We start from the raw sequence: 25669 nt of genomic DNA, 5'->3' as shown, positions 1-25669 counted from the left end.
TCCAATTCTTGTGTGTTACTATTGTCTTAGACTGTTGCGGAATTAATTTTTTGGAGGAGGCAATATCTGCTCTTCAATATTAACAGTAAGTCTAAATTTGGCATGGAAATTTTGGTGGTAGGATTGAGTATGAAATTTAAAGGGGGAAATAGAAATCTCTTGATAAAGTGTTAAATCGTAGATTGTCAAGGGATTTCTGTAGTGGAGAGAGAGTTCGAACATTACATTTTGGAGACTATTTAGCGATAAGGCATCTACACGTTTTCTACCCTGAATGTGCCAAAGGAAAAGCTGGAGAAGGAAAAGACGAAATATCTCGGGATCTTAAGAAAAGTATTGACACTCCATTAAATTAATATTCTTCAAAGCCTGCAAAGAAATGTATGTAAAAATTTTCTTGCTTGTTTCGCTCTCAATTATTTGTTGGTATGATGTGTGTTTGGCACTTTAATGAGATGCATATGAAGGTTTTATACTAAAGCTGCATTACAAGACAAGCAATATTCTCAATTGATTCATTTGGTTTTTTAAGTTCACTTATGCACTTTAAGGCTAATCGGGACTGAACCTACAATTTAAAGTGGGATCCATGCGATATTCTCGATTATGATGAACAATTTTAGGAGTTGGCTTGAGTGATGACACCCCTGTTTAGGGTGGAGGGGCAGATCAATTATAATGTTCATTCGGTAGACAAGCTGTCGTAATTAAATATTTTGTAGGGATTACGATATGGTTTAAGGGTGCGAATGAAATGGTTCGGGGGAAACACATGACATGATTTTTTTGGGGGGGCACCCCTGAATCCTGGCACATTAAGTTTAGTTTGTTTTCTATCTTAAACCAGTTGTCTATGACATCATAAATATTACTATCACCTGATCATATTATGTGGTCAAATGGACACACGGGAAAGAATTTCAGTTTGTTGCTTTAATTTTGGACTTTAGTATAGATGCTGGGTTGGAAAATTGAGTATAAAGCTTGTAGGTCACCTGTTAGGTCAATTTTCAATTGATACAACACATGTCCCATGTCACTTTGATCAACCAATAAAATGCAGACTTGTCTAGCTTGTGATGTTGCTGTCTTTTCCTGATTAGTTTGCTCTGAAATGACATATTGCACTATTTTCATGCATAATCATACATTCAAACATGTACAGTGGAACCCCGATTTTACATTTCCCCACATTATACATTCAATCTTGATGGTCCCAACATAGCAAAATGCTATAAAATTTTCCTTGATTTTACATTTTCCTGCATTTGAAGTTTTTCAGCTTGGTCCTCCGAAGAACGAAAAATCGAGATTCCACTGTAAATCACTGATGAAGTTTTCTCGGAATATGAGCCAGTTGATTTCCGGATAAGCTTCTGAGCTTTCGAGAGCTAACGGCACTCACATTTCGAGAGAGGTGATATCCAGAGAAAACTTCTTCATCATTCGCCGCCAGGAAAGCTTCAAGATTTACTTCATGTATATCACTTGTTTCCTTTAATACATTTTTTTATCAACTATGAAAAAAATGCTTGTGGGGCTGGCTCACTGCAGCCTTGCAGCTTGATCTTCAGTCATTAAATAGCAAAAAGTATCTGGCAGCCAAGTCAAGTCAGTTGGGTGGGTGGGAAATTACAACTTATTTTCAGTCAAATTCCTTGGTGAACAAGGAATTGTGAGACTTGTGTGCTATGATTCAAAAGCCAGTTCTTTTGTTGTCAAAGTTTGGAGCAATGTCTTCACACATTTTCATGCAGCCACTGCAAAATGTCACAGTAGTAGGTGGAATTGACTGAAATTGATTTAACTTTGGTTCTTTTTTTTAATGGTTCTGCACTGTGTTCTTTCTTTCCAGATAAGTTGCCAGAATGGTGGTGGAGAGTGCTCCTAGGAATATCTTCCATAAAGCGCAACCAGCTGGCATGACTCCAAAGGAGCTGTCAGAAAATGATGACCTAGCGACAGCTTTAGTATTGGACCCATACTTGGGATTTGTTACACACAAGATGAATGTCAGGTAAAGCATATATATTGTTGGAATACCTTATAGAACTTTATCACTTTCCTCTCCATGCATCTTTTCTTATACATCTGTTGTGGTTTATTTTAGCAATAACAAAAAGCTTATATTTTGGGACAAGTTCAAGTTCACTGTTACTCACTGGATGGATTCTGAGAATAATAAATGATATTACATTTAATAATCTTGATGTTCGGTTTCAAATTACAGTGAACTTTATAACAATTATAAACAACATGTAATTGAAATAGGGATGGACAGACATGCTTTTTTTTCTCACACCAATATAAAATTGCAAATATTTTCCCTGAAGAACCATAACTTCTTTAACTCCTTGATTAATGTATGTAACAAGTGATTAAAACAGGTTTTGCTTTTAAAAAGGAAATGCAGTATTTTGACGCTCTATGTATGAAACCGTGACAAAAATTATGGTTATATTCATAAAAATAACTTGGCAGAATTCTGTGTGTATTTATGGATATATTGAATCATTAAATATATCCCTAATTTTACCGAAAAGGCGATATGCTAATACATTTAATTCATGTTGGCTGATACATATAGAGTACTGATTAATCTGCTCCATCCCTAATTTATAATATTGTATATTGGGCATTTACTCTGAAACTTAAACAGCAGGTTGTGGTTGAGATGGATTCCATGTGGTTTCTTTGTAATTTGAAGAGGTAGGACAGATTAATTTGCATTCCATTCCTATTGTCCAATATTGATAATATTACCGATATTTGTACCAATCTATATAAATAACACAATTTACTGCAAAATTCTGTCATTTTGTTACAGTTTTTATGGATGTAAACATACATGGTTTCCCAAAAGAATTTTTATGGATGTGAACATATAGTGTTATCCAAAAGTCCTTCCTGCATTTCAATTCACTATTACTTTGTAACGAACAGAGATATTTCAGTAAAATAAATTTTATTCTGCACAGCAGTTTCACCTGGCAACACTGCATTTAGAGGATCACCTAGTTCTGTGGTATGCAGAGTTGAAATCGTGTGTTCTGGTGCATCGAAAGTTCAGCAGTTTCTATCGCAAAAAGGCCCCGAACGTGAAATGCATCAAGAAGTGGCGTGCTAAGTTTCTGGAGACAGAAAGTGTCTTAGATTTACCATCAAGTGGCCTGCCGAGGACAAGCAAAGAGAGAGTTGACTGAGTGAGGGAGAGCATTGTGAGTTGCCCCGAGGATGACGTGCACTTCCAGCAAGACTGGGCCCCTGCCCATTTTCCTCTTGCAGTCAGAAATTTCCGGGACCTAGTTCCGTTTGACTTGGCTGTGGGAATATGTCAAGACAGAAGTGTACACGGAACAGCCAAGAGATCGGGATGACCTCAAAGCAAAAGATATCTGCAGTCATCGCGGGCATTTCAGATGAGCAGCACTGGAAAGCCATTCTGGATTTCAGGACGAGATTGCAGGAATGCATCTATGTGAATGGTGCCCTGTTGAAGGTGTGTTGATGAGAATGAAAAACATGCAGTGTTGCCACGTAAAACTTTAAAGACTGTTGTGAAGTACAGACTTAATTTCACAGAAATATCTCTTTTCGTTACCACTTTATAAGGAATTTAAATATGGGAAGGACTTTTGGAAAACTATGTATGTAGCACCTACTTTAGTAAAGTATATTTCTGAATATGCAGTTTCTTTTCCAAAGCAAAAGCTATTGCAGTCACCTTGTTTCATATACTTTATAACACAGTTAATAAACCGTTCATTATCTTCCAGGAACCTTCACAATTTATATTCGATCTGTAGAATTCATGTCGCCAGCATTGGTAAATTTTGTTTCATTTATTTTTTATTTACGGAATCAGCAAAAAAAAATTTACTTAGACTACATTATGTCAAAATTTAATTTGTTAATAATAAATGTCTATATCTAAAAATCCACGTGTTATTCATTTTTCAGATATAGACCATTGAAAACAAACAAGGAAGAACTGAAGTCAATTGTAGAGGAGTTCATAAAAACACAAAATTATGAAAAAGCATACAAGCAGTTTACATCAGGAGAGTGGTTGTGGACTTTCTTTCTTACCAAAAGCAAACCACTACAACAGAACTTCAAGGAACATGTAAGTTTTCGAATTGAATTTTTGTGCTTGTAATGATAAGTTAATTATGCTGTTATAGGGCATAAGTTTTTAAAATATCATAAAATGTTTGGCACATCCATTTGAAAGTCCCTTTACAACTGGTAAGGGCTCTTTACACACCTTTTTTTAACTCTGAGGTAACTGTACTTTCCCCGTATATACTGAAGAGTGCAAAATGGGCCATGTGTGCTGATGCACCAAAATTTTTTTAATGGATCATCATCATATAATTTATTACATGAATATTATAAATCTCGACGTAGTACACCCATTTGTCTAACTCACTTCCACTTAGTACACCATGGACTGCGTCATGTGGCAAATGGAAAATAGCCTAAGTGCTGACGCACCCAAAATTTCAAATTCAATCAAAGGAATAAATTCAGTATATAGATGAATGTCGAGAGTTTATTCAAGTTTTTATAGTATTAAAGTTCATTGTCAATTTTGTAAATGGAAAACTGCCTGATAGTCTCAATATTAATGTGGACATGTCCATATATGTGTTTAACCACAAAGCAGTATTTTTTGTAATGGGAAAGATAATTTGTATCAACGTGTTATAAGATCCAACTAATAATTTCATATCAGTGAAAAATGGTCGAGTTATATATCATAGCAATAAACTACAAATATGCGATCAGTCCGTGGTCTTCAGAATTCAGATAGATGATAAGCTACAAAAATGGCCATGAAATATTTTTTTTGGAGATATGTTGTCATTACAGTTAATTATTGTTAATTTAGTTGTGCAAAGTAACTTATGTCAAAGTGCCAGGGTGGCTACTCACAGGGAATTCCTTGAATTCTGGGAATTATGCGTGAATTTCCCTCCGTAGATGTGAAAAATTGCAACTGTTACTAATTCAAATCCCAGTGAATTTATACTCGTACATATGTACAAATGCTCTGAGGCACGTTTTTTGTAGTTTAGCTTGTGTTTTTATCGAGGAAGGAAAAGAAAGCTGTCTGGAAAATGAAACTGAATTCTCTCAATCAGATTACTTTGTTGGTGTTTTTTATAGAAAAATCTATCTGACAGATGGAAGATTATTGCAAGATATCTTGAAGTTGGTTATGTAAATTTGAGTTTGAAATGCTTATACAATTAATAATTTTTCGTACATTAGTATATCCCGCAACATGTGTGACTTGTGTTTGTAGATGTATTTCGAGTCAGCATGTGAAATGGCAAATGTAAACTCCGTGCCTTCAATTACATATGTATGTGCCATTCAATTGAATTGAATTAGAATTTTTGGATACATTGGAATCGCGCAGATCCCTTATATTGTTAATATATTTGTGTGGGTAGGGTGGTGAGAGGCGGTAATACGTAAGGTTGAAATAGAGAAAATGTCTGCTTGCATCCTTAAATTTTTGGAAAGTTTGCCTTGAAAATCGGGAATTATACTTGAAATTTATCATGGTCCTATAGTGGCAACCATGAGTGCATACAAAGGTTTATGCTTCAGTCAGCATAAGCAGACTTGTGTGTATATACATATATGATTTTATTTTTATTTTCAGTTACTCAGGTATCTACGAGTGTTTGATAAGGACTCGGGGTTTACTATCCAGGCATGCTATCGGTATTCTTTAGAAGGACAGAAAGGAGCAAAAATTTGTGCAACAAAAAAATGGTGAGTGACCACATCAGACTTCAACTACAGTGATTAAGTGAGTGTTCTTACATGTATAGTGGGATGCACAAGTATTGCTCAGCAAATTGTCCGTGACTTTTTCATTAAACTTTCTCTTCGTGGATTCACTGGGTTTTTGTGTATACTAATACAGAGTTTATCGCCAGCTTGTTTGGCTTTTTGTTGCTATTCCCAAGATCTCATTGAGTAAAATAAAGGAAAATAAACACTGTGATTGACAACTTCCCAGGTAATACTTACGCATCACACTGTACATGCCACTTGTATTAATATATGTCTTGTAGGAAGGGGAAGGGTGTTAGTATCAAACTATCTTAAGTTTTTACCATATTTCTGGACCCGTTACCATTATTTACAATTAATGTGATCATGCGAGTTTGCTCAAAGAGATGCACTAGGGCTGATATTGGCATCAGAATATATCATTGGAATTTTATCACTGACACCAGCAGATACTTTTTCTTGAGTTTGGGTATCTTGTTGTGGTCTTCAAAGTACATAATTTTAATGTGTTTCGTGACACAAGCACATTTCATAATGGCAGCATAAGTGAAACCTAATTTTTATGCTTCTAAGGTTGACATTTCCCTGCATTGTGTTTGTGCATCCAGTTTTAATGATCTCAATACAGTATCATTATGTGTCTATTTTGAATATCCAGCCACCACACACACTCTTTGCAAACTATCAGGCATGAAATTTTTGCATAAAACTATCAGTGATAAAATTAAATCCCTAGTTTTTAATTGATCAATTTAATCTTAGAGTACCGACACAACCAACCTGCATTATACAGCTCTTCCACCCATAATCCAACAACAACTCTCTCCCTTCTCTAACGATCTCTTTTCTATAGGCTTCTGCTCACAATAGTCTGCCACCAAATGTTGACTTTTCTTGCCAGAATGCAGTTTCTGACTATCAGCAAAGAATGGGTAACTGTAACTTAAAAAAAATTCAATAAAAATATCAACCTTTTTTATATATATATATATATCATCCTTCCTGCATTTTAAGTTCCTTTACCTTGGTTCCTGATATATTTAAAATCAAGAAATCAGTATATTTTGAAATACACACTGATAGGTCCAATAGAGTACCATTCTTCTTTATTAACATTTACAAATATTCTTAACCACTTGAAATTGTTAGGGCAGAGCATGCTAATGGTCAGATTTTTTTACCTTGCCACTGAAGGTCCTGAGTTTGTGTCCTAACCTGTGAATTGATGTTCTTTCATTGATATCCTCACAATTAGACAAAACTGGCTGAAAAGCAATGTAAAATTAACAAAAATATAAAATGTACAGTTATGAGGTATTATCATCAGTGGGGACTAGGATAGGAAAATACAGTGTGCCCGGTAGCCTTGGTGACTGAAAATTTTCCCTGGTGCCTGAATTTTCAAATTGAGTTCTATTATTTCTAGTTTGGTTATGGAAATTTCCATTAGTAATGAGTGCAGTTTTTGTGTTTTCTGTATCACATGTATCATTAAATCAGAATAATAAACATGCCATGATGATTTTTTCACTTTTGATAGTCTAGTTTAAAAATCTGCAGGGAAATAATGGAGTCTGCCATATATTAGAATATATTGCATAAGTTATTAATGCTGTTAACAAAACAAGAATCTCAAGAATTTAATACTTTTCATCCAATCTTGTATTAATAAATTAAAGGTTTTAATGTAAAAGGTAAAAAGGTAAAGTGCTCCCCTGTGCATAGCACCATGCCATGAAGGTGTATAGGGGGTGTGGAGGTAACGCCTCACACTTTCTTGATCCGGTCGTGAGTGGGGGTGATGTGATTAGCATCACGCCCCTGACTGCCTTTACCCCCCCAAGGTTTCCCCCAGGTACCCATGTTATTCGACGCTGGGTGGGTGCTGGGGGGCTGCTTCCATCGTTACAAAAGTTCCCGGATTTGAACCGGCTGGGGATCGAACCCGGGACCTTTAGCATGGTAGTCAGATGCGTTACCGACTGAGCCACCTCTGCCAAGTTTTAATGTAACATTTCCAATAATTATAACAATAGTTTGGTTGTATATCTTGATCTAAAGTATAATGATTGATAGAAAGTAGACCTATAATGATTTTGAATATGAGCTTTTGTATTTTTACTTTATTCCTATTTAAGTATATGCTCTTTCCGCAGGTGTAAGAATGAGAAAATTCCATTCCTTGTTGGGTGCATTGCAGAATTAACTGAGGAAGAGGAGACGTACTTGTTGCATCCTGGGAAGAATGACTTCTCTGTTATGTTTAGCTGTAGAAAAAATTGTGCTCAGCTGTGGCTTGGACCTGCAGCATTCATCAACCATGACTGCCGTGCAAATTGTAAGGTAAGCGTGAAGAGAGATGAAAAGGAACGTTATTTACAAATTCTCTCTGATTTTCATGTTTATTTTAGCCTCCAGAAATAATGGCTAGTCTTACATCCAGGGGGGTCGTGAAGCATGTTTAACACTCACGTCTCTTGACCTTGGGAGCCTTGTGGTGCACAGGCAACTCATGGTTCCATGCTATAATGAGTGATGTGCCGTAGACAATAAGTTTACGTCTAAATGCATTGTCCATGCATAATCTACACGAAGATTACATTGGCTTATAGTTTACATAGTCTACTGTAGACAATGTGAACAACAGGGAAGAAAGACATACCAGTGCTCTTTAAACGAGAAAATAACCATATAACCAACTAAAGACCATCCATTGTGATCAAAGCAGTGCAGCCTTTTTCAATGTGTAAGGCAGATCAAGCTCTTACATCGTTAAATATACCACCTTGAAAAATGAGAGATAAGATCACAGGAATGTTGCAAAATACAGATGTGCGAAGCCTGGAAGTCAGAAATTCCCGTGAGTGAGCAACTCTTGGCCTTGGAGCCGATGACAACTTCCGGTAACCACTTTCATTCAAAACGTGTTCTTTGTTCCCTGTAACACTTCATAAAAAAGCAAAACTGTTAAGAAATAATCAAAGCCCCATAGACCAACTAAAGATTGTCAACCTGCTTGGTGTGTTGTCATCCAGGTTTCTGCAAAAGTTTACTTCGATCTTACCTGCATCATAACTCCCATTTCCCACTTCATACATTGTCCTAACTGTGCCTGTCATAATATTTGTCACAAAAAGTATTCCTTTGGCTGAGTGACTTCTCCCTCTTTTCCTGTCATGTCTTCAAACGTGTGTGTGTGTGTGGGGGGGGGGATTCCGATTGTTTCAGCCACGATTTTCTTGCTCATGTGTGCACATGGGCTGATTACGGGGAAGGCTGGAAGTGGACCCCTCCTCTATTCCTTTGATGTCGAAAATGGAGCAACCAGTTCTGGATACATTAAAAAAAAATATTCACCCCTTTCCAAGTCATTCTCTGGTGTGCCGGGAAATGTGATAATAGCAGAATTACAATCCTTTTTTTTTTTAAGTGCTGTTGTCTGCATAGGAAATATTGCTCATATTATTGTCTGTTGCATGGTAAAACTTAAAGCAAGGGACATTTCTTTCTTCACACTGCTGATTAAAAGTTCTGTCTTTGACAGTTGCGCTATCTTTAAAATGCAGAGGATTTTCTCTTGTTGCTCGAACTTCCAGCGGATCCTGGTTTTATGTTGCAGCTGGTGCCAGTGTTTCGTCTAGCGTCTGCAAAGCTGTCACTTTCCGATAACAACAATGACTTATCCTGTGCTCACAGCAATTACTCATTAAGGAAAAAGTCATTGTTTTGAATCTCGCAAATCTGTTTTGATTTGAAGATAACTCCCATTTCCAGAAAAAAAAAACAAGAGTTAAAACAACTTTATGTTCTGCACCTTCTGATAAGCAAAACTGTTAATTTCATTTTGCATCTGACACAAGAATAAATTACCTGAACACTCAGAGCAGTGTTGGAAGGAAGTGCACACAATATAATCGGAGCTTTTCTTCAAAATCAAAACCATTCATGTGAAATAAAAATGTGCTCAAATTAGGAATGGATGCTGAGATAGATTAAAAAAAATATATATATTCAAGAGCAAAACTTTTGGAGGGGTGGGTGTTTTGACATTGTGAAAACTCCTAAATCCAACATTAAATCGTTGATTAACATGAGAGTAAATAATGATCTCCCAGTTTGATATCTGAAAATGTGCAGGTTTCATAAAGCTTGTTTTGATTTGATTTTATGCTGATGGGCTAATCGAGACTAAATATACAGTTTAAAGTGAAATCCAATTCCACGCTGTTTAACCTTTTGGTGCCAAAGCGTCTCGAACGAGATACCCAAAAGTAACCCTCAGGACACCAAGCATCTCGATCGAGACGCTGTGTCAAGGTCGTAGTTTTTGCGTTATAACTTTTCTATTTTTGGCTAGAATTTTGATTTTATTTTTTTATATTGTTCCTAACACATGTATTTAACAGAAATGTTTTTTTGCATTTTTTTTGTCTTCATGAAAATGGAGGGGGAAAGGCGGGAACAGGGACTTCTCTTTTGCGTCTCTTTTCAAGGTCAATTTTTTGCCAACAAAGGAAGACCGGCTTTGTTGTTCTAAAGCAATGCTTTTCACTCCCTCTTGCTAAGTGCATTCGAAGGAAGCTTGTTTATCAGTATCGGATGTCAAAATGAAAGTTTTCCGTGAGGGTGCAAGCCGGGGGGGGGGAGGGGAAGACTGGTTGTTGAATCTGCGTTGTGAGGATAGAATTTCGAAGCACGCTGAAGGAAACCTTTGTTTTTTTTAGCACAAGTGGCAACAGGGGTTACCCAGCATTGTCTAAAAATAGAATTTCAAGCAGCTGCAAGAATTGGCGCTCATTTGTCGCTACGTTCTAGCTTTTCGTCCGTGAATGTGTCGTTTTGTGCCCAAGTGCGAGGACATTTTTTGGGTGAAGTTATGACAATCAGTTTTTGTCACCTACTTTTTTTTATCCTAGGTTTTCGTTATTTTATATTTTTCTGTAACTTCGTATCCGCTTGAAGCTTCGGTAGAAAAACACCACGTTTCTGAACCTTTTGTGTTTTTCTGCTTTTGTCAACTTTTCCCTCTTTCGGTCGTAGGAGCTCGGAACCGACAGTGTGCTGTGATAAATCCTTCACTGTTTTTGAGCGACTTTTGTGCATTTGGCGACGGAAAGTCAACTTGGGAGGCCAATTACTGAAGGAACATGGTACGTACCGGATGAGGGTAGAACTATTCTTTTCACCCCATTTTTAACGCAACACGTGTGCCCCAAGAAGCTGGACCAGGCAAAAAATGGACGCTTGACCACCAACGTCGTAACTTCAGATTCCCGCGCCTAAAAGTCAGTCCGTTGTATTCGAAGTTTCAAGCTGTCTTTATATAGTGGCAGAACGAACAAACAAGTACAGTCTACCGCCAGTTTTCGAACCGACAACACCTCTGCGACAGTCGGAGTAAAGATTCGGGACTTTGTTTTTCTACCGCGCCGTGTATTTTATCCTGCGTGAGTGAGTGACAGTGACTAGTTGTACGAATACGCCGTGTTAATTTGTGACCTGTGCACTGGATTCGAGTTATTCGTTTTGTGACGAGGAACATTAATACCACAATGGCGGGCTAATCACGAGAGAAGGAGGGCCTTGGGTCTTCCTAGCCTGCATGAAGCCGACAACGCAGCAGATCATCGCTCAGCGTCGCGACGCCACACCACTAAAATGCCATCACAAACACCACATCGCCACGAATAACGCCCACAGCCCGATTAGAAGCCATGAAATGATACCGCCGAAAGCCGAAGCCGCATCAGCATCCTAGAGTACTTCGACGCCGACGCCGACGCCTGACGAGAATTCTACGGAGAGAGAAAAAGAGAGAGAGAGAGAAATTGGAAGACGAAGCGACACCAGCCCACACTTAGATCTACCGTCTAGAAGAGAGATTGAGATAATGAAGCGACACCTACTGCGTCTTGAGACGACGCCGACGTCCCGCGTGAGATTAGCAGCGAGAATCCACGAGTACCCCCGGTAAAGGAACTTCGCCCATTTTTCGCCGTCCCCCCAGAAAGAGAGAGAGAGACGATGCGAATCAATTAATCGCTCCATTACGAGGCCGACAAGATGACAGAGAGGCTGTTTTCCCACGTCTATGATCGCCGTGATGTAGAAGTGTAGAAGGAAAGTGTGTCAAAGAAGATTGCGAAGTGCAGCTACAAAGAAGTAGCGTGGGGAAGTGTTAGTGTCGCAAAGAGGACCGCGGGTTAACGTCACGCCGCCGTTTAGAGGACTACGGTAAACGTCTAGAACGTCGAGATGGTATAGTATACTACTGTTAATTTTTTATATATGTGAGTGATCATCTACCCAAGCCTCCAAAGATCGGCCGTCGGACGAAAAGATACCTGTATTTAAAGTTAAAAGTCGCAAAGGTATTGATTAAATTATTTCTTGCCAACATCATCTAAATTTCACAATTGTTAATTCGGAAGAGATATTCACAGCATACTGTTGTTTTTCCACGCTCTGCGCCGAACTGTTGAGTAATAATTTTTGTTTATGTCACCTTATATGCTTTACTCGGTAATATTTGATTAAAACTGCATAAATCGTGTATCTATTGCAGAAATCATCCCTCAAGTTTGATAAGTGAGGAAGTAAATTAACTGCGTGCTATTTTTAATATATATTCATACATAAGTGTCTTCATTTTTCTGTAAACATGTATGCCTTGCAGTTGATATCTATGTTGCACGAGTTGCGTGCCCTGCCTAATGTTACTGAAGTTCCAAGGCGCATTAGTAATAATTTAAACAATAATTGTTTAAATGTTTTTGGTAAATTGCAAGAATAAGAAGTTTACGTGTCATGCCCGTTGGCAGAATGTAATGAGCACGCGCAGATAAAAGTTTAGTATCTTTAATTCTAAGCCAATTAACGTCTTCGGGTGCAGTTTAATATTCATAAGAAAAAACTAAATATTGCATGGTGTCTAAAAAAGGGCCAATGTATTTATTTTAATGTAATTATTCCCCTGCGGTATGAGAGAGTGTGTGAATGCTTGAATGATAGTGAGGGGTTGTGTAATCTGTCTATTTTTGTGTGTTATATAATATACATTTTTGTTATTTATGATTTGACTATGATTTGTGTTCATACATATAGTGTACTTATCCTCATAACTGGTGGTATTTATATTTTAGTTCAACGTTAAGTCAGCAAAGCATTTCTGCTGGCTAACATCAATTATTATTATTATTGATTATTATTATTATTATTATTCAACGTCACTTTATGCACGAGTCGGCTATTCGTCGGGGGTAAAAACCGATCCGGTCACACGTACCCTGGAATCAAAACCGTTAGCTGGGCCCGACACCTAGGAAGGGGACTTCGGTCTCCAGACTAAGTGTCCAAACGTAGGTCATGTAAAAAGCCCCGGTGAGAAAGTGACAATTTTTTAAAATAATTTTTGGGGGTTTTCTCCCTTCCCCCTCCATATATACACCAAATTTGCATAAATTTTGCATTTTGTGCATTTTGACATTTTTTCGGGGGGTGGGGGGAAACACCATTTTTTTTAAGAAAAGTATTTTTGAGGGGATTTCCCCCCTGTCCCCCTCCATATGTACGCCGAATGTGCATAAATTATATATCGTCTGAATCTGTGATTCATTCTGTGTACAATGGTATATCTTTCATATCTCTAGGGCATTTAGTTTCTGAGCTATAGTCATTTCAAGGTACCGCTGCATTTTGAAGCTTGAATCAGTGGCCATTCCTTTCGGGGGTACAACTCAAGTTACATTGTTCATACGACAATGATGCAAATATTTTTTCTGTTTCTTACATGCCAGCGATAATTTCTATGTGCATTTTGAACTTTTATTTCCTTTTTTTCGGAGGGCGGGGGGGCAAAACCCCATTTTTTTTAAAAAAAAAAGTATTTTCAGGGGATTTCCCCCCTTTCCCCCTCCATATATACGCCGAATGTGCATAAATTATATATCGTCTAAATCTGTGATTCATTCTGCGTACAACGGTATATCTTTCATATCTCTAGGGCATTTAGTTTCTGAGCTATAGTAATTTCAAGGTACCGCTGCATTTTGAAGCTTGAATCAGTGGCGTGCCGACCATTCCTTTTGGGGTACAACTCAAGTTACATTGGTCATAGGATGATAATGCAAATATTTTTGTGTTCCTTACATGTCAGCGATCATTTCCATGTGCATGTCGACACTGTCATGTACTTTTTTTCTTGGGGGGAGGGTGGGGGAACCAAATTTTTTTTTCCGAAATTTTGGAATTTTGAGAGTTAGCCCCCTCCCCCCCGCCACATACACGCCGAATTTTCGAAAATTTCATAGTCTGAATCTCTGGTTCATTCCGCGTACAACGGTATATCACTCATCTCTCTAGGGCAGTTAGCCTCTGATCTACACTCATTTAATTGAAACTGCATTTTACTCAAAATCGGTTCGGCCAATAGAGGCTTACTTGTGAAAAAGGCCTTGGGCGGCAAAAGGTTAATGTGTCCTAGAATACACATTGGGTGCAAACAGATCGCAAGTTGCGTGTTTCCTTTTTCATGCTGGATTGCAATGCAAATTGAGGTAGAGTTTAGACTGCCTCCTGGAAAGGGAGAGGGGGGTGAATATGAAGCTGGTTGAAGCAAAGAAAACAACTTTTTTTTAAGATGTATTTTACACAGCCAAACCAGAACTAAATTTATTTACAGCCCCACTTTTTTTTATTCTTTTTGTCTGGTGCCTAGAAAGGTTGTGTTGTGCCAGTTAATCTTGTAACAGACAATGCTCCAGTAGACCCGTATAAAATCCAACATTCATTCTGCCCAATTATCTTCCGACTTTTGCTGGTGCCAGTTTGGCTGGTGTCAAGATTCTTCGAGTTTTGCTTGCATTAAGCGAGAGATTGTTTTCCTTTCCATAGGTCTCTGTGCAAACGGGTTTCTCATGAACTAGAATTGTAAGAATTTTGTGAAAACTTTTTCATGTTCTATTTTTCTTCTCACAACATGCACCCTGTGCATAACAGGTTGTATAACTACCAGAATAAATGGTGTCACTTCATTGCTCGCATTTTGCAAATTTTTAAACTAGTATTCTTTAACTTTCAGTTTGTGGCGACAGGAAGAGATACAGCATGCGTGAAGGTATTGAGAGACATTGAAATTGGAGAAGAAATTACATGTTTTTATGGCGAGGACTTCTTTGGTGATGGCAATTGTTACTGTGAGTGTGAAACATGTGAAAGGTAAGTATATGCAGAGCTATCTTTACAGTACTACTGTATCTTATGGTGTTCATCTTACCTGTCAGGTAGCAGAAACACAACACAGTTACAAACAAAACTTGGCATGCTCAAGGATAAAATGGAATTTTAAAAGTATATTTTTATTTTTCATAATTCTACAAGGTGTCTACCAGTCAAGAAATCAACAGATAAGTCAAAATTATGATTTAGGTCAAGAACTTTTGCTATCTTTTACAGTATAGTGAACTTACATTGTTATATACCTGTACTGTGATTTGAAAAAAATTAATAATTGGAAATCTAAAATTGTATTGAGTTGTGGTTAAGATTTGTTTACTGTTTCTTAGGAATAATTTTTACATGCATTAATAATTAAACCAAGTCTAAATCTCTTCTTACAAGTACAGCTTCACTTTTCATCGTAAGTGGCCTGGGGGCAGGAGTTTTTTATTGAATAAAAATATCTATTTTCTTAATTTCCAGCTATACCTAAATAAGGGGTGATTTCATAAATGCTAAGAATAAAGATAAAAAGTCAAGGAAAATTAGATAGGTAAAGAGAAGTCATGGAGAAGTCAATAATTTGGGATTTGTTATTTTGGTAGACACCCTGTTCCAGCATCGTTTTGCTTTTAAGTGTGCTACGTTTCTTGCTGTGTGACAGGTTATTTCAGTGCATGTCATTGGAAAATGCTTGTATCTATTTCATCCAAATCTTAGCTCAACTTTGTGGTGAACTGGAAGATTTTAATTTATGAAATTGAATTTAAATCCTTATTGTACTGCTTTGATGAATAAATAGTCTTATTTAAGTACTGTGCAGGGCATCTACCAATCTGGAAATCCAGGAAATTGACTTTTTCTGGAAATGTCAGAGAAATTTATTGTTTATGGATAAAGTTATGCTATAATTGCTATGTTTTTTATTTATAAAAAAACATTTTCTAACCATTAGTCAATACATAAAAGTTCACCCAATACTCCTATCCAACAGTCAATCTATGTTCAGTTTCACCTCCCGTTATTACCTTTAACATACGAAATGAATATTGTAAAAAAATTGTTTAATTGAGATTTTAAGTCTGGTGTTTAGTTGAAATATAGTAACTTTCTTACACACATGTTTACGTGAATTGTGCTAATGACTTGGCATGGAGAGTTTTGGTTTTTCATCTGGAAAAGTCGGGGAATTTTGTTTTTACAAAATTGTAGACATCCTGCTGTGATAATGGGGTACTTCATAAGATTTAGAATGCAGTTTAACTAACTTGAGTTTATAATAGGTGCGCCCACGATGTGCAAGTGGCTAATTTTATTTTGTACTGTACCTTTGTACTGTACCTCACTACTCCCTAATGTGTCTTTGTGGCATGGTACAGTGCACATGAACATTCACTTTAAATTTTTGTCTAAATTTTGGATGAAATTGTCAGCATGTATTGCTTTTTCTTTCCAGGCGAAGCACAGGAGCATTCGCTAAGGAGAAATCCTTCAAGGAAGAAATGAGTTCCGGATATAGACTGAGAGAGACTGAAAATCGCCTAAGCAGAACAAAGCACCGACAGAACCAAAAAGTAGATGATGGCGAGAAGACTGATTCAGCACAACCTCAGACAGAGGGAGTAAGAAACACTACACTAAGTGTTAAGGACCTTCGCCAAAAAGGATTAACTAAATATGATGCCGAGCTTATATTTGCACAGGGGGTAAAGTTCCAAGATTTTGAGAATGTGAAAAGTGGACATGCGAACAAAGCTAGTGAAAAAACTGTGAAAGAGTCAAGCGAAAAGTTGCCGGGGGGAGAAAAAGAACAAGATGTGAATGCCAAAAATGAAAGTGTCAAAAGCAATAACAACAGTTACAATAGACGCACTAGAGCAAGCATGCTGAGAAGTGCGAAAGTGAAAGGACAGCAAGCAGGGGGTGACGTATCTTCGTCGTCGTCCTCATCGGGATTGTTAGACGATTCGCGGAGCAGCACGAGTGCTAGTGACCAAGATTCGGTGTGTGAAACTAGACAGGCAAGAAAACTGTCGCAGGAGCTTAGTGAACAGTGTGATAGTGAAAGAAGATCTCAGGGCATAGTTTTAAGAAGTCATAAAAAGTTAAGTGAACCTGTTGTTGAGAGTCTTAAAGAAAAATCAAATTCTAGTGGACAGCTTGTGGAACTCAAAGATAACGAATTGAACAGAAGGTCATCGGAGACGACAGACGTTAATATCATGAAACAAAAAGAGAGTATCCAATTTGAAACTGAAAAATGTAGGCACAACCTCTCAAATTTAGATATTTCAGTTGTGAATAAACCTATAGAACAGAATAAGTTTTCCCGCTTAATAGTGAATAGCAGAATTCAGAAGAGGTGGGATTGTCATCTGCAGAAGATAACATCTCGGAAAGCAGGATTTTTGAGGTCTCACGAAAGAATGAAGAGTTTTGTTTGTAACAATGGTAGCGTAAACAGCAGTAGTAATAGGGGGAGCGAGGACAACTCTTTATCTCAGGCTAATCATGCAGCAAAAGACGTGTATGAATTCGATGACAATGAGAGTGATGTTGATCAGCCTAGAATGTTGAGACACAGCAGAGACTTCAACAAGGTAAGTCAGGGTTCTTGGTTGGAGGCTAGTTCAAACAGTGCTGCGTTCATCACGGGTGAACCGATGGCTAACGGCGATAGAACTAGGTTCATTTGTGATAGTCCGGAGAAACGGGCTTCCGGTGGGGGAAGCTTGAAATTGACGCTGCGGATGAAACGTAGTCCGGTGCTTGATGAGGTGATAGAGTCTGCGAACAGTATGAGTGAGGACAGCATTGAACCAGAGTATGAAGTTCTAAGGGTAGAAGGAGTGGAAAACGAAAACTTTGATAATCAAAAGACATCCCGTAGGAAAAAGAGACACAAGTCCAAAGATAGGGACAAGAAGCATAAAAGAATTAAGGACATGCTCCTTATGGAGAGTGATGGGGAAAGGGGGAGGGAGAACTTCACAGACAATGGTTACTATTCTAGGGAAAGTGGGATGCAACCTCCTATGAAAAGACTTCGGCTGATATTTGGTAATGAATCGCATACAAGAGTTATTCCTTCCACTGCCACCAGCATCATGTCTAACTGATGAGGGGAAATATGTACAGGTAGTAATTAGACACTCCTCTGAATGGTTGATGTAGCTAAAACAATCTTTGTGTGAGTGTTAGTGGCGTATTGAGTGCTTGTGTGTATACATGTACATAAGATGTTGATTCTATGCTTTTTTTTTATTTGATTGAATGTGTACTTCTTATTCAATTGGTTTTTATCACTGAATGTATTAGTTAAACTTTTTACAAACTAGCTCTTTGTAAGTTATATTGTTGCCAGTAATTTTTCTTACTGTTGCACTTTTCCGTGAGTTTTCAGAACTCTTCTTGAGTTGCTCTTTTTTATGCAAAAGTTTCTTCCACATAGCAGTAATGTCAGTACTTTTTACAGAAGTATAAAAAACAAGTTAACAACAAAAATGAAATCGCAATTCCTTCATACCTGCAATGTTAGTTGTGTAGTTTTTCTGTACTTTTGCATCGCAAGTAGCAGGTGTTACGAACCTAGTAGAAGGTATGTTGGGGGAATGGGGCGGGGGGTGTTTGATTTGTTGAATTTTGTATGTTTTTGGATACTGAATGTGAGCATTGTTTAACTGATGTTTAGAATGTATTTTCTTCTAAAAAGCACAGGTTTACAAGTGAGGTTTTTTACAAGGAAGCTTTTGGTATATGTTACAAAGTTATTTTTGTTTTTGTGTATTTATACTAAGTGGTAATGTTTTTGTTAGAAACATTTAGTTATCTCCTGAAATTTACCAAAGTGTCACTATTTTTTCACCCCATCTTCTCTTCTGTCATATTTCTCATCCTTATCTTTTCTGCTGTCATACTACTTAATCAGGTAATTTATCTACTGACGACTTTTCTTGTAACTGGAAGGATGACAAAACAAAGCATCATTGGTCCTTAAGTCTGCAATATAACCTCCCTGTTATTCAGTTATTACACTTTAATATCTTCCAGTGAGATATAGCACTTAGTTTTCTTCATTGCAATCATCTGCTAAAGAATTTTTTACAGAACTGTATTTCTTCAAATCCAAGATCAAATGTAACATGCACCTTTATTTCTTCAGCTTTGGAGAAAGAAAAAGTACTTCCAATTTAATGTGTACCTGTACGTTATTCAAACAATACTGTATAATATTACATTTACATCATTGTTAGTTACATTGTAAAATTTACCTTAACAGTACAGAAAATTTCATTAGGGGTGATTTTTTTTATTAATACTGGTATTTTGGTAAAACATCTAGGAAAAACTTCATTATTGAAATTGGCAAATACTCCATTCTACAAATATTACATTAATGGCATGTTATATTTGTTCATATACAGTAAAACCTCATTAATCCAGAAGTCTGGATTAACTGAAATAACCTAAAAGAACAGTAGAAAGTGCATTAAAACTCCGTTTATAGCAACAAAACACGTTTATCATGGTGTATTTAAAGGGCATAGGCCTAAGACACTATACAGTACAGTAAAATGTAAAGCAGTACTGCTTAAAGCAAGGGGAGTCCGTTACGGACCAATATGACTAATGCAATTGACTTCTAGCCACATTTAAATCTTTCATTCTGCTTTTTTTCTTCTTCTTTTTCGGGTCTGGCTTAACGAGGTTTTACTGTATACCCAAATTCAAGAGGCCATCGCATCAAGCTGCACTTAAATATTCAACATCCAAAACCCATTAAAAAGGTTCACCTTAGGTTTGAAGAAATAGGGTATGTAATGTTCTGTATGTAATGCTGAAATGAATCAGTTTCCTACAAGAAAATATTCTAAATTGAAAATAAATAAAAATATTGTGCCAGAATTTTCTGATTATATCTTATTTGGGTGAAGACTGGAAAGACAGGTTACTACCAGAAAAGTCAATCACAGTTGTACTTGTATTCATTGTTGCACATAGTCTTTGCTAACACTTGGCTAGCTCTTTTAGAATATTCTGGCATGAAAGTCTTGCTTTGCTGATTTTAGTGGTATATTATCAGTATTACTGATTTTTGGTAATTTTGTTCCTTTCTTAAACACACATTAAATGAATTTACACCGAAATCTGCCCACTTGAAGCTTCATTCATGGTCATTTTCTGTAATCGTTAATTCAACAGAGTTGATTATTTGATTTTTTCATTAATTCTTCACTATTGCTAAAGAAGAGAATGATCTTTCTTCTAAAGTGTCATTCTGATGTGAAGAGACAAGGAGAAGAATGATGATCAAGTGCTACCTTTTCTAATGTTGAAGATGACAACTAGAATTGGCAAATTATTGACATATTCTGATTTCAGTCTCTAAATTTCTACAACTGAAGCAAATTTATAATGATGACAATTGGTTGCTGTTTAAGGAAATATGTAGTAGGTCATTCGAATATGACCGGGACTGATTTTTTTTTTTTTTTTTTTACCAAATCCTTTATTGTCAAATACTTATTTGCACATGTCACCCTTCAAAGTACTTCCCTCCAGGAGTCCATACGTTTTTTCCAACGTTCTGGAAGCATCTTAATGCCCTTTCATAAAAGTTTTTCGGTTGACTGCGTATCCACTCCCGAACACTACCGATGAGGGCGTCGTTATCTGCAAACCGCATGCCTTTCAAACAGGCAGAAATCAAATTAATTGAACTAATGTAGTTCCTAAATATGGGACGGGTGAGAGTAAATTAGTAGTTACTGTTGCACTTGGGGCCAAATCGGGACTGTATGGCAGGTGTGGCAGAAGGTCCCATTTCAATTTGCTGAGGGTTGCAATTGTTGTTTTGGCTGTATGAGGCCATGCATTGTCTTGAAGGAAGACTATCTGCTTTCCACCTCTCTTCCGCTTGCATCAGATCTTTTTCTTCACTTCTGTTGTTAGGAGTTCTGAGTAATAAGCTGCAGTGACTGTTTTGGCATCTGTAAGAAAGTCTTCATGGAAAACCCCCTGCCAGTCCCAAAAAAATGTTGCCATCACTTTTCCTATTGAATGCGTCACCCTTTGTCGTGGTGATGGATGTTCGCGACCGACCATCATGCTGTTCATTCTCCACGTGCTCTCTTCCCCCTCTGAAGTACTTTCACCACTCAAACACACAGGTTTGGGAGAGACACTCTTCCACATACTGTTATTTGAATCTACAAAATTTCAGATGGCTGGACTTTTTCTCAGAGAAATTTGATCACAATGCTCAGCGGCACCTTCTGTTCGCTCATCACTCTAGCAACACTCAGAACGACTGAGAAGGTTCTAACCTGTGGGAGGGAGGGTGGGGGTTTTATTCTCCCAAGGATGCACAACTGCTGCACAGGCAGGTTGTTTAGAAAAATTAGTCCCGGTCATATTTGAATGACCTAGTATACTTTTCATTGCATGGTTGCTGTCATAAAGCAGAAATCTTTTATGTAGTTCAACAATTTCACTTTGGAATTTCTTATTATTCCAATAACTTTCACAATTACAAAAAAAAAACAGTGCTGTGAAGAGTGAAAATTAAAGTAAATAATGCACATGCTTTATCTGTGACTTTTTCTTCTTTTCCATTGTAAATATTTACAGCTGTAAAAATAGAGAGAGGTGCCACACCTGAGGTTTTGGAAAACCTTCATCGTAGTATTTCGTGCGTTTATTTGTCTGAAATGCTGCATTATGTTGTTCATCTTCAACAGGACTGAATTGATATACCAAAGCATTCCTACATTCATGAATTGAGATCAGAATAGTAAAACAGCTGTCATTAATCACAAAATCATTTTTACAGGCATTTACAAAAATAATACCTTGTTATAATTTGTTTAATTCTTGACGGCCATATTCAAGATCATGTGTACACATGAGATAGTACTACATACTGTAGTGAGCAGTACCAACTGGCAGCAATTTTCTCCTCTTTGTGTCTGTGAAAATACACAAATGCCTGCTCTACTCTTTTGCTGCTGCAAGCGACATCAGTCAATTTTTCTCTATGGATAACTTACTGAACGCAACTGCAGTCAATTTCAAATATTCTCGTTGCTGTTGGTCTTGAGCGAAGTTACCTTGCAAGGAAAAAAAACAACATCAGAACATGCTGCAACATAACAGTCAGCCCTCATTTTACCATCTCGTGAGGTGGTTATGATCCCCTTTGGCATGCCACTGTATCCACTTCAATAACAATGAAAATGCAACACCAAGGGAGACTCCCATCTGTAGTCATTTATTCAGAGAATAGTAGTAGAATTCATATTGGTGCTTTAGAATACTTTTTTACAAATTTATGCAATTTGAAAATTTCACCCAAAAAGTTTGCAGCGAAAGCTATATCAGCATGCCAAAATCCCACAGCAAAAGAGTGTTTGTTAAAAAGCATAGATTGCATGATGTATTGCTTCTATCTTACAACTACCTTTTGAAAGCAGCATGGATGAGATCCCTATCGCTCCAGAGTTCTAGATGTCCCACAACTGATTTTAACAACCCAGCAATTAGGAACCTGTCACAACCAAGATGTGCATGGACTCCGTAGATTTCCAAGTTGTTTTCAATTGGATGCATGTTGCAAATCTTGTGTGTATACATGAACTTAGTGTAGATCCAATCCTGTATTATCATATCTTTGACTTAAGGCTTTGCTGGTAACAGGCCAGCGGTTATATTCGAAACTGAAAAATTACATATGCTTAGAGTATTCATGTAAATCTTCATGTGGTTTGCTTTCGCTGATGTCCAAATATTCTCAGTAGTTTTAGGCTTTCATAGTAAATAACAGCACCAGCAAAAGTCTGAAAGATCCCACAAAATCCATGAAACTGTTGTGAATATATAGGCAACAGAAAAGCAAACCACATGAAGATTCACGTGAATTCTGTAAAAGGATGATGTAATTTTTTAGATTTTGGAATATTCTCAGTTTTTCAAAAGGAGAGGAGAATTCAAAAACAGCTGCCCTGGCATCAGCCAAAGGTCGGTCCAAGGCTTAAGGGTACTTAAAATAAACTCTTCGGCACTACTTATGCAGCAAGTATTTACATTCATTGTATATATCGTAGGATACTTGGTCTGGAATTATTGATACAATCAAAATTTTAACCTTTAATTTGGTACTTCTTTTGCCGTATTTTGTTGTCTTATTCACTCTCTTATAAGAAAAAAAAAATACTTTAAACCAGGGCTTGAAAAATCCTGGTCGCCATGGCGACTAAAAATTTCAGCCTTGCGACTAGGATCTTTTGCTGTAATATTGCCGTTTTTTAAGTTTGCATGTATGAAATTTTGAAAATTCTAATTTCAGATTGCAGCACAGCGTAAGTTAGCACATGATTTTTTATCAAAGTTGTTAACATTCCATAGAATCAGTAACAGATTCGTACTCTTTGTCCCCCCCATTTCCCACCTTCTCACATGATGTAGCGATGTTTTAGCATGCACACACAATTGCTAGTAGGTGGTTACTTGGTGTCTCATTTTAAGAGCTGGCGCCTAGCCATGAAGAATATTTTCAAGCACTGCTTTAAACTAGTATGTATTAGTTACATGAGGCTACAGGACCTGTCTTGTGGAATGCAAGCATATTTCATCTTCATGATTTTCAAGTTATAAACTAATGCTTTTATGTTCTATATTTACCCGATCTTTTATGGACACATTTTGGTACAGCAATTTGAGCAGTAACTGAGTATTCAATTGCTGATTATGACTTAGAGTTTTGTGTGCCAAAATATTGATTACATTTTAACTCTATTCATGTGAATGAATGCTTATGCCTAAATAATTAACTCGATTGGTTAAAAATTAACATAATCGTTTATCATTTTGGTAGTTATACTGAAACACACTTATTTTAATCTCATTCATGAGAATTCCTATGATAGCTGAACATGAAAATAATTGTTGAAATTTGGTTGTACGAAATATTTTTGAATTGCTAATACGCTCGTCATTGGTAACAACTCAGCCCTGATTGGAATGCATATACATAATGTAATTGTGAGACCCTTACATGCACACACTATGTACATGACTACGCATTCCACATTTTTCAATTTTTGGGTTTATTTGTAACCAAACCCACGGCCTCTACTCTTTATGTTAGAAGCCTCCTTTTCTCCCCATCACACAGTTTCAGTGGGTGGCATAAATTTGATCTTTTAATGCATGTTTCCCCAAGGCCTTTTCTATCCTCCAAGTTAAATGGACCAGACTTGGGTATCTTTACCAGTTGCTTTCATGTGGGCAGTATTATCAGTAATTTGTTTACTTAGTATTCTAAAATTTATTATCCATTTACTCTTACTGTGATAACTGTTTTACTCTTATTAAAAGTATTGTATCTTGCTCGTCAGTGGTGACAAAATTTTTAAGCAAATTTCCACCGCAATTAGGTTTGCCATACAATCTTGCTCTTTGTAGTGCAGTAAATTTCATGTATTTCTTGACACTTGGTCATGTCAGTCAGCCTACAGGATATCCAGTTGATGTTTAATCTTGATTCTATGATGCAGCAATCTTGTTTAATTCTCCAATCAAAAATAGGGTGTTTCCCCACACTGCGTACCTAATTGGAAGTAATGTAACTGAAGGAATGGTGGTGATGGCCAGAACAGAGTAGCAGCAGTAAAGATTGTGTGTTACCAATATTATATCTTGAAAAGAACCAATCCTGTTCCCGTGAACGATGGCATTGGTCAAGACATGTGCCCCTTGGCTCATTAAGAATTATTATACATAGTGTACACCCAACGGCGAAAGAAACAGTAGGCGAATTGTCCACCACCATTTTCATTGTCTGTATTACACAATGTGATGACAATGAATTGAAATAAAAGACATCGATAAGCAGAGAACAAAGCCTGCTTTGAACCAACATAGTTTCATTCTTTAAAACAACACAAGATGTAGAATAAAAAAAGTAATGAAAATGGCGGTGGACAATTTGTTTACCATTATCTTTGCCGTTGACTGTACAACAGAAACAGTTCATCTGTGCATTTGTAATTTTCATATATCTTAAGTAGCAGTAAATTCATACGTTGATTAAAATTTAATCCTTGTTCAAAATAATTTTTAATGTTGATGACTGTGAATGGTTACAGTGAGTCATTGAAGCACAGGGGAGCACTTTACCTTTACCAATATCTTGATCCTTACAAAGTCTTTTGTATATTTTGGTTATTCTTTTGTTCTAATATGTTTACAGCTTGGCTTAATATGCAGGACCATGGGATAATTAGAATGCAGATAAAAATAAAAATAACATATTCATTATTAATTTTTAAAACTACAGGTCTGCATATTCTTTTCTTTTTTTCTGAATGTGCAACGAACATTTTAGGATATCATGTTACTATTGGATGTATTGGGTCATGAGCTTTATGTTCCCATAATTGTTATTCATAACAGTTTGAAGGGATATCTGTAGTGGAAACAGAAGTGTTAGAAGGAAGAAAATAATTTCATTTATTGTCAGATCTAAACAATAACTCTTTGTGGTATGAAATTGTAGTTAGTGCTATTTTTATATTCATACAAGGTTAATTCCTGTAATTTGGTTTGAAATTAGACACTCACCCTTTATGTGTGCATGAAA

General features: G+C 36.9%; 1 protein-coding gene across 3 annotated transcripts in view; it reads left to right on the top strand.

The window, feature by feature from the left end:
* The window catches only part of Hmt4-20 (Histone methyltransferase 4-20), a 39606-nt gene extending 14685 nt beyond the window's left edge, over positions 1 to 24921 (top strand). For all 3 annotated transcript variants that reach the window (XM_083134148.1, XM_083134149.1, XM_083134150.1), the window contains exons 3-8: positions 1856 to 2017; positions 3961 to 4126; positions 5678 to 5790; positions 7971 to 8157; positions 14894 to 15030; positions 16487 to 24921. In XM_083134148.1, coding sequence (XP_082990274.1) covers positions 1869 to 2017; positions 3961 to 4126; positions 5678 to 5790; positions 7971 to 8157; positions 14894 to 15030; positions 16487 to 18149 — 2415 coding nt within the window. In that variant the 5' untranslated portion in view covers positions 1856 to 1868 and the 3' untranslated portion in view covers positions 18150 to 24921. The remainder of the gene's footprint in view (positions 1 to 1855; positions 2018 to 3960; positions 4127 to 5677; positions 5791 to 7970; positions 8158 to 14893; positions 15031 to 16486) is intronic.
* Positions 24922 to 25669: the final 748 nt, after the last annotated feature.

This window comes from Lepisma saccharinum, chromosome 13, assembly GCF_977018435.1.
Source record: "Lepisma saccharinum chromosome 13, izLepSacc3.1, whole genome shotgun sequence".
Classification (NCBI taxonomy): Eukaryota; Metazoa; Arthropoda; class Insecta; order Zygentoma; family Lepismatidae; genus Lepisma; species Lepisma saccharinum.
The sequence above is the reverse complement of the archived record's forward strand: the minus strand, read 5'-3'. Positions and strand labels throughout refer to the sequence as shown.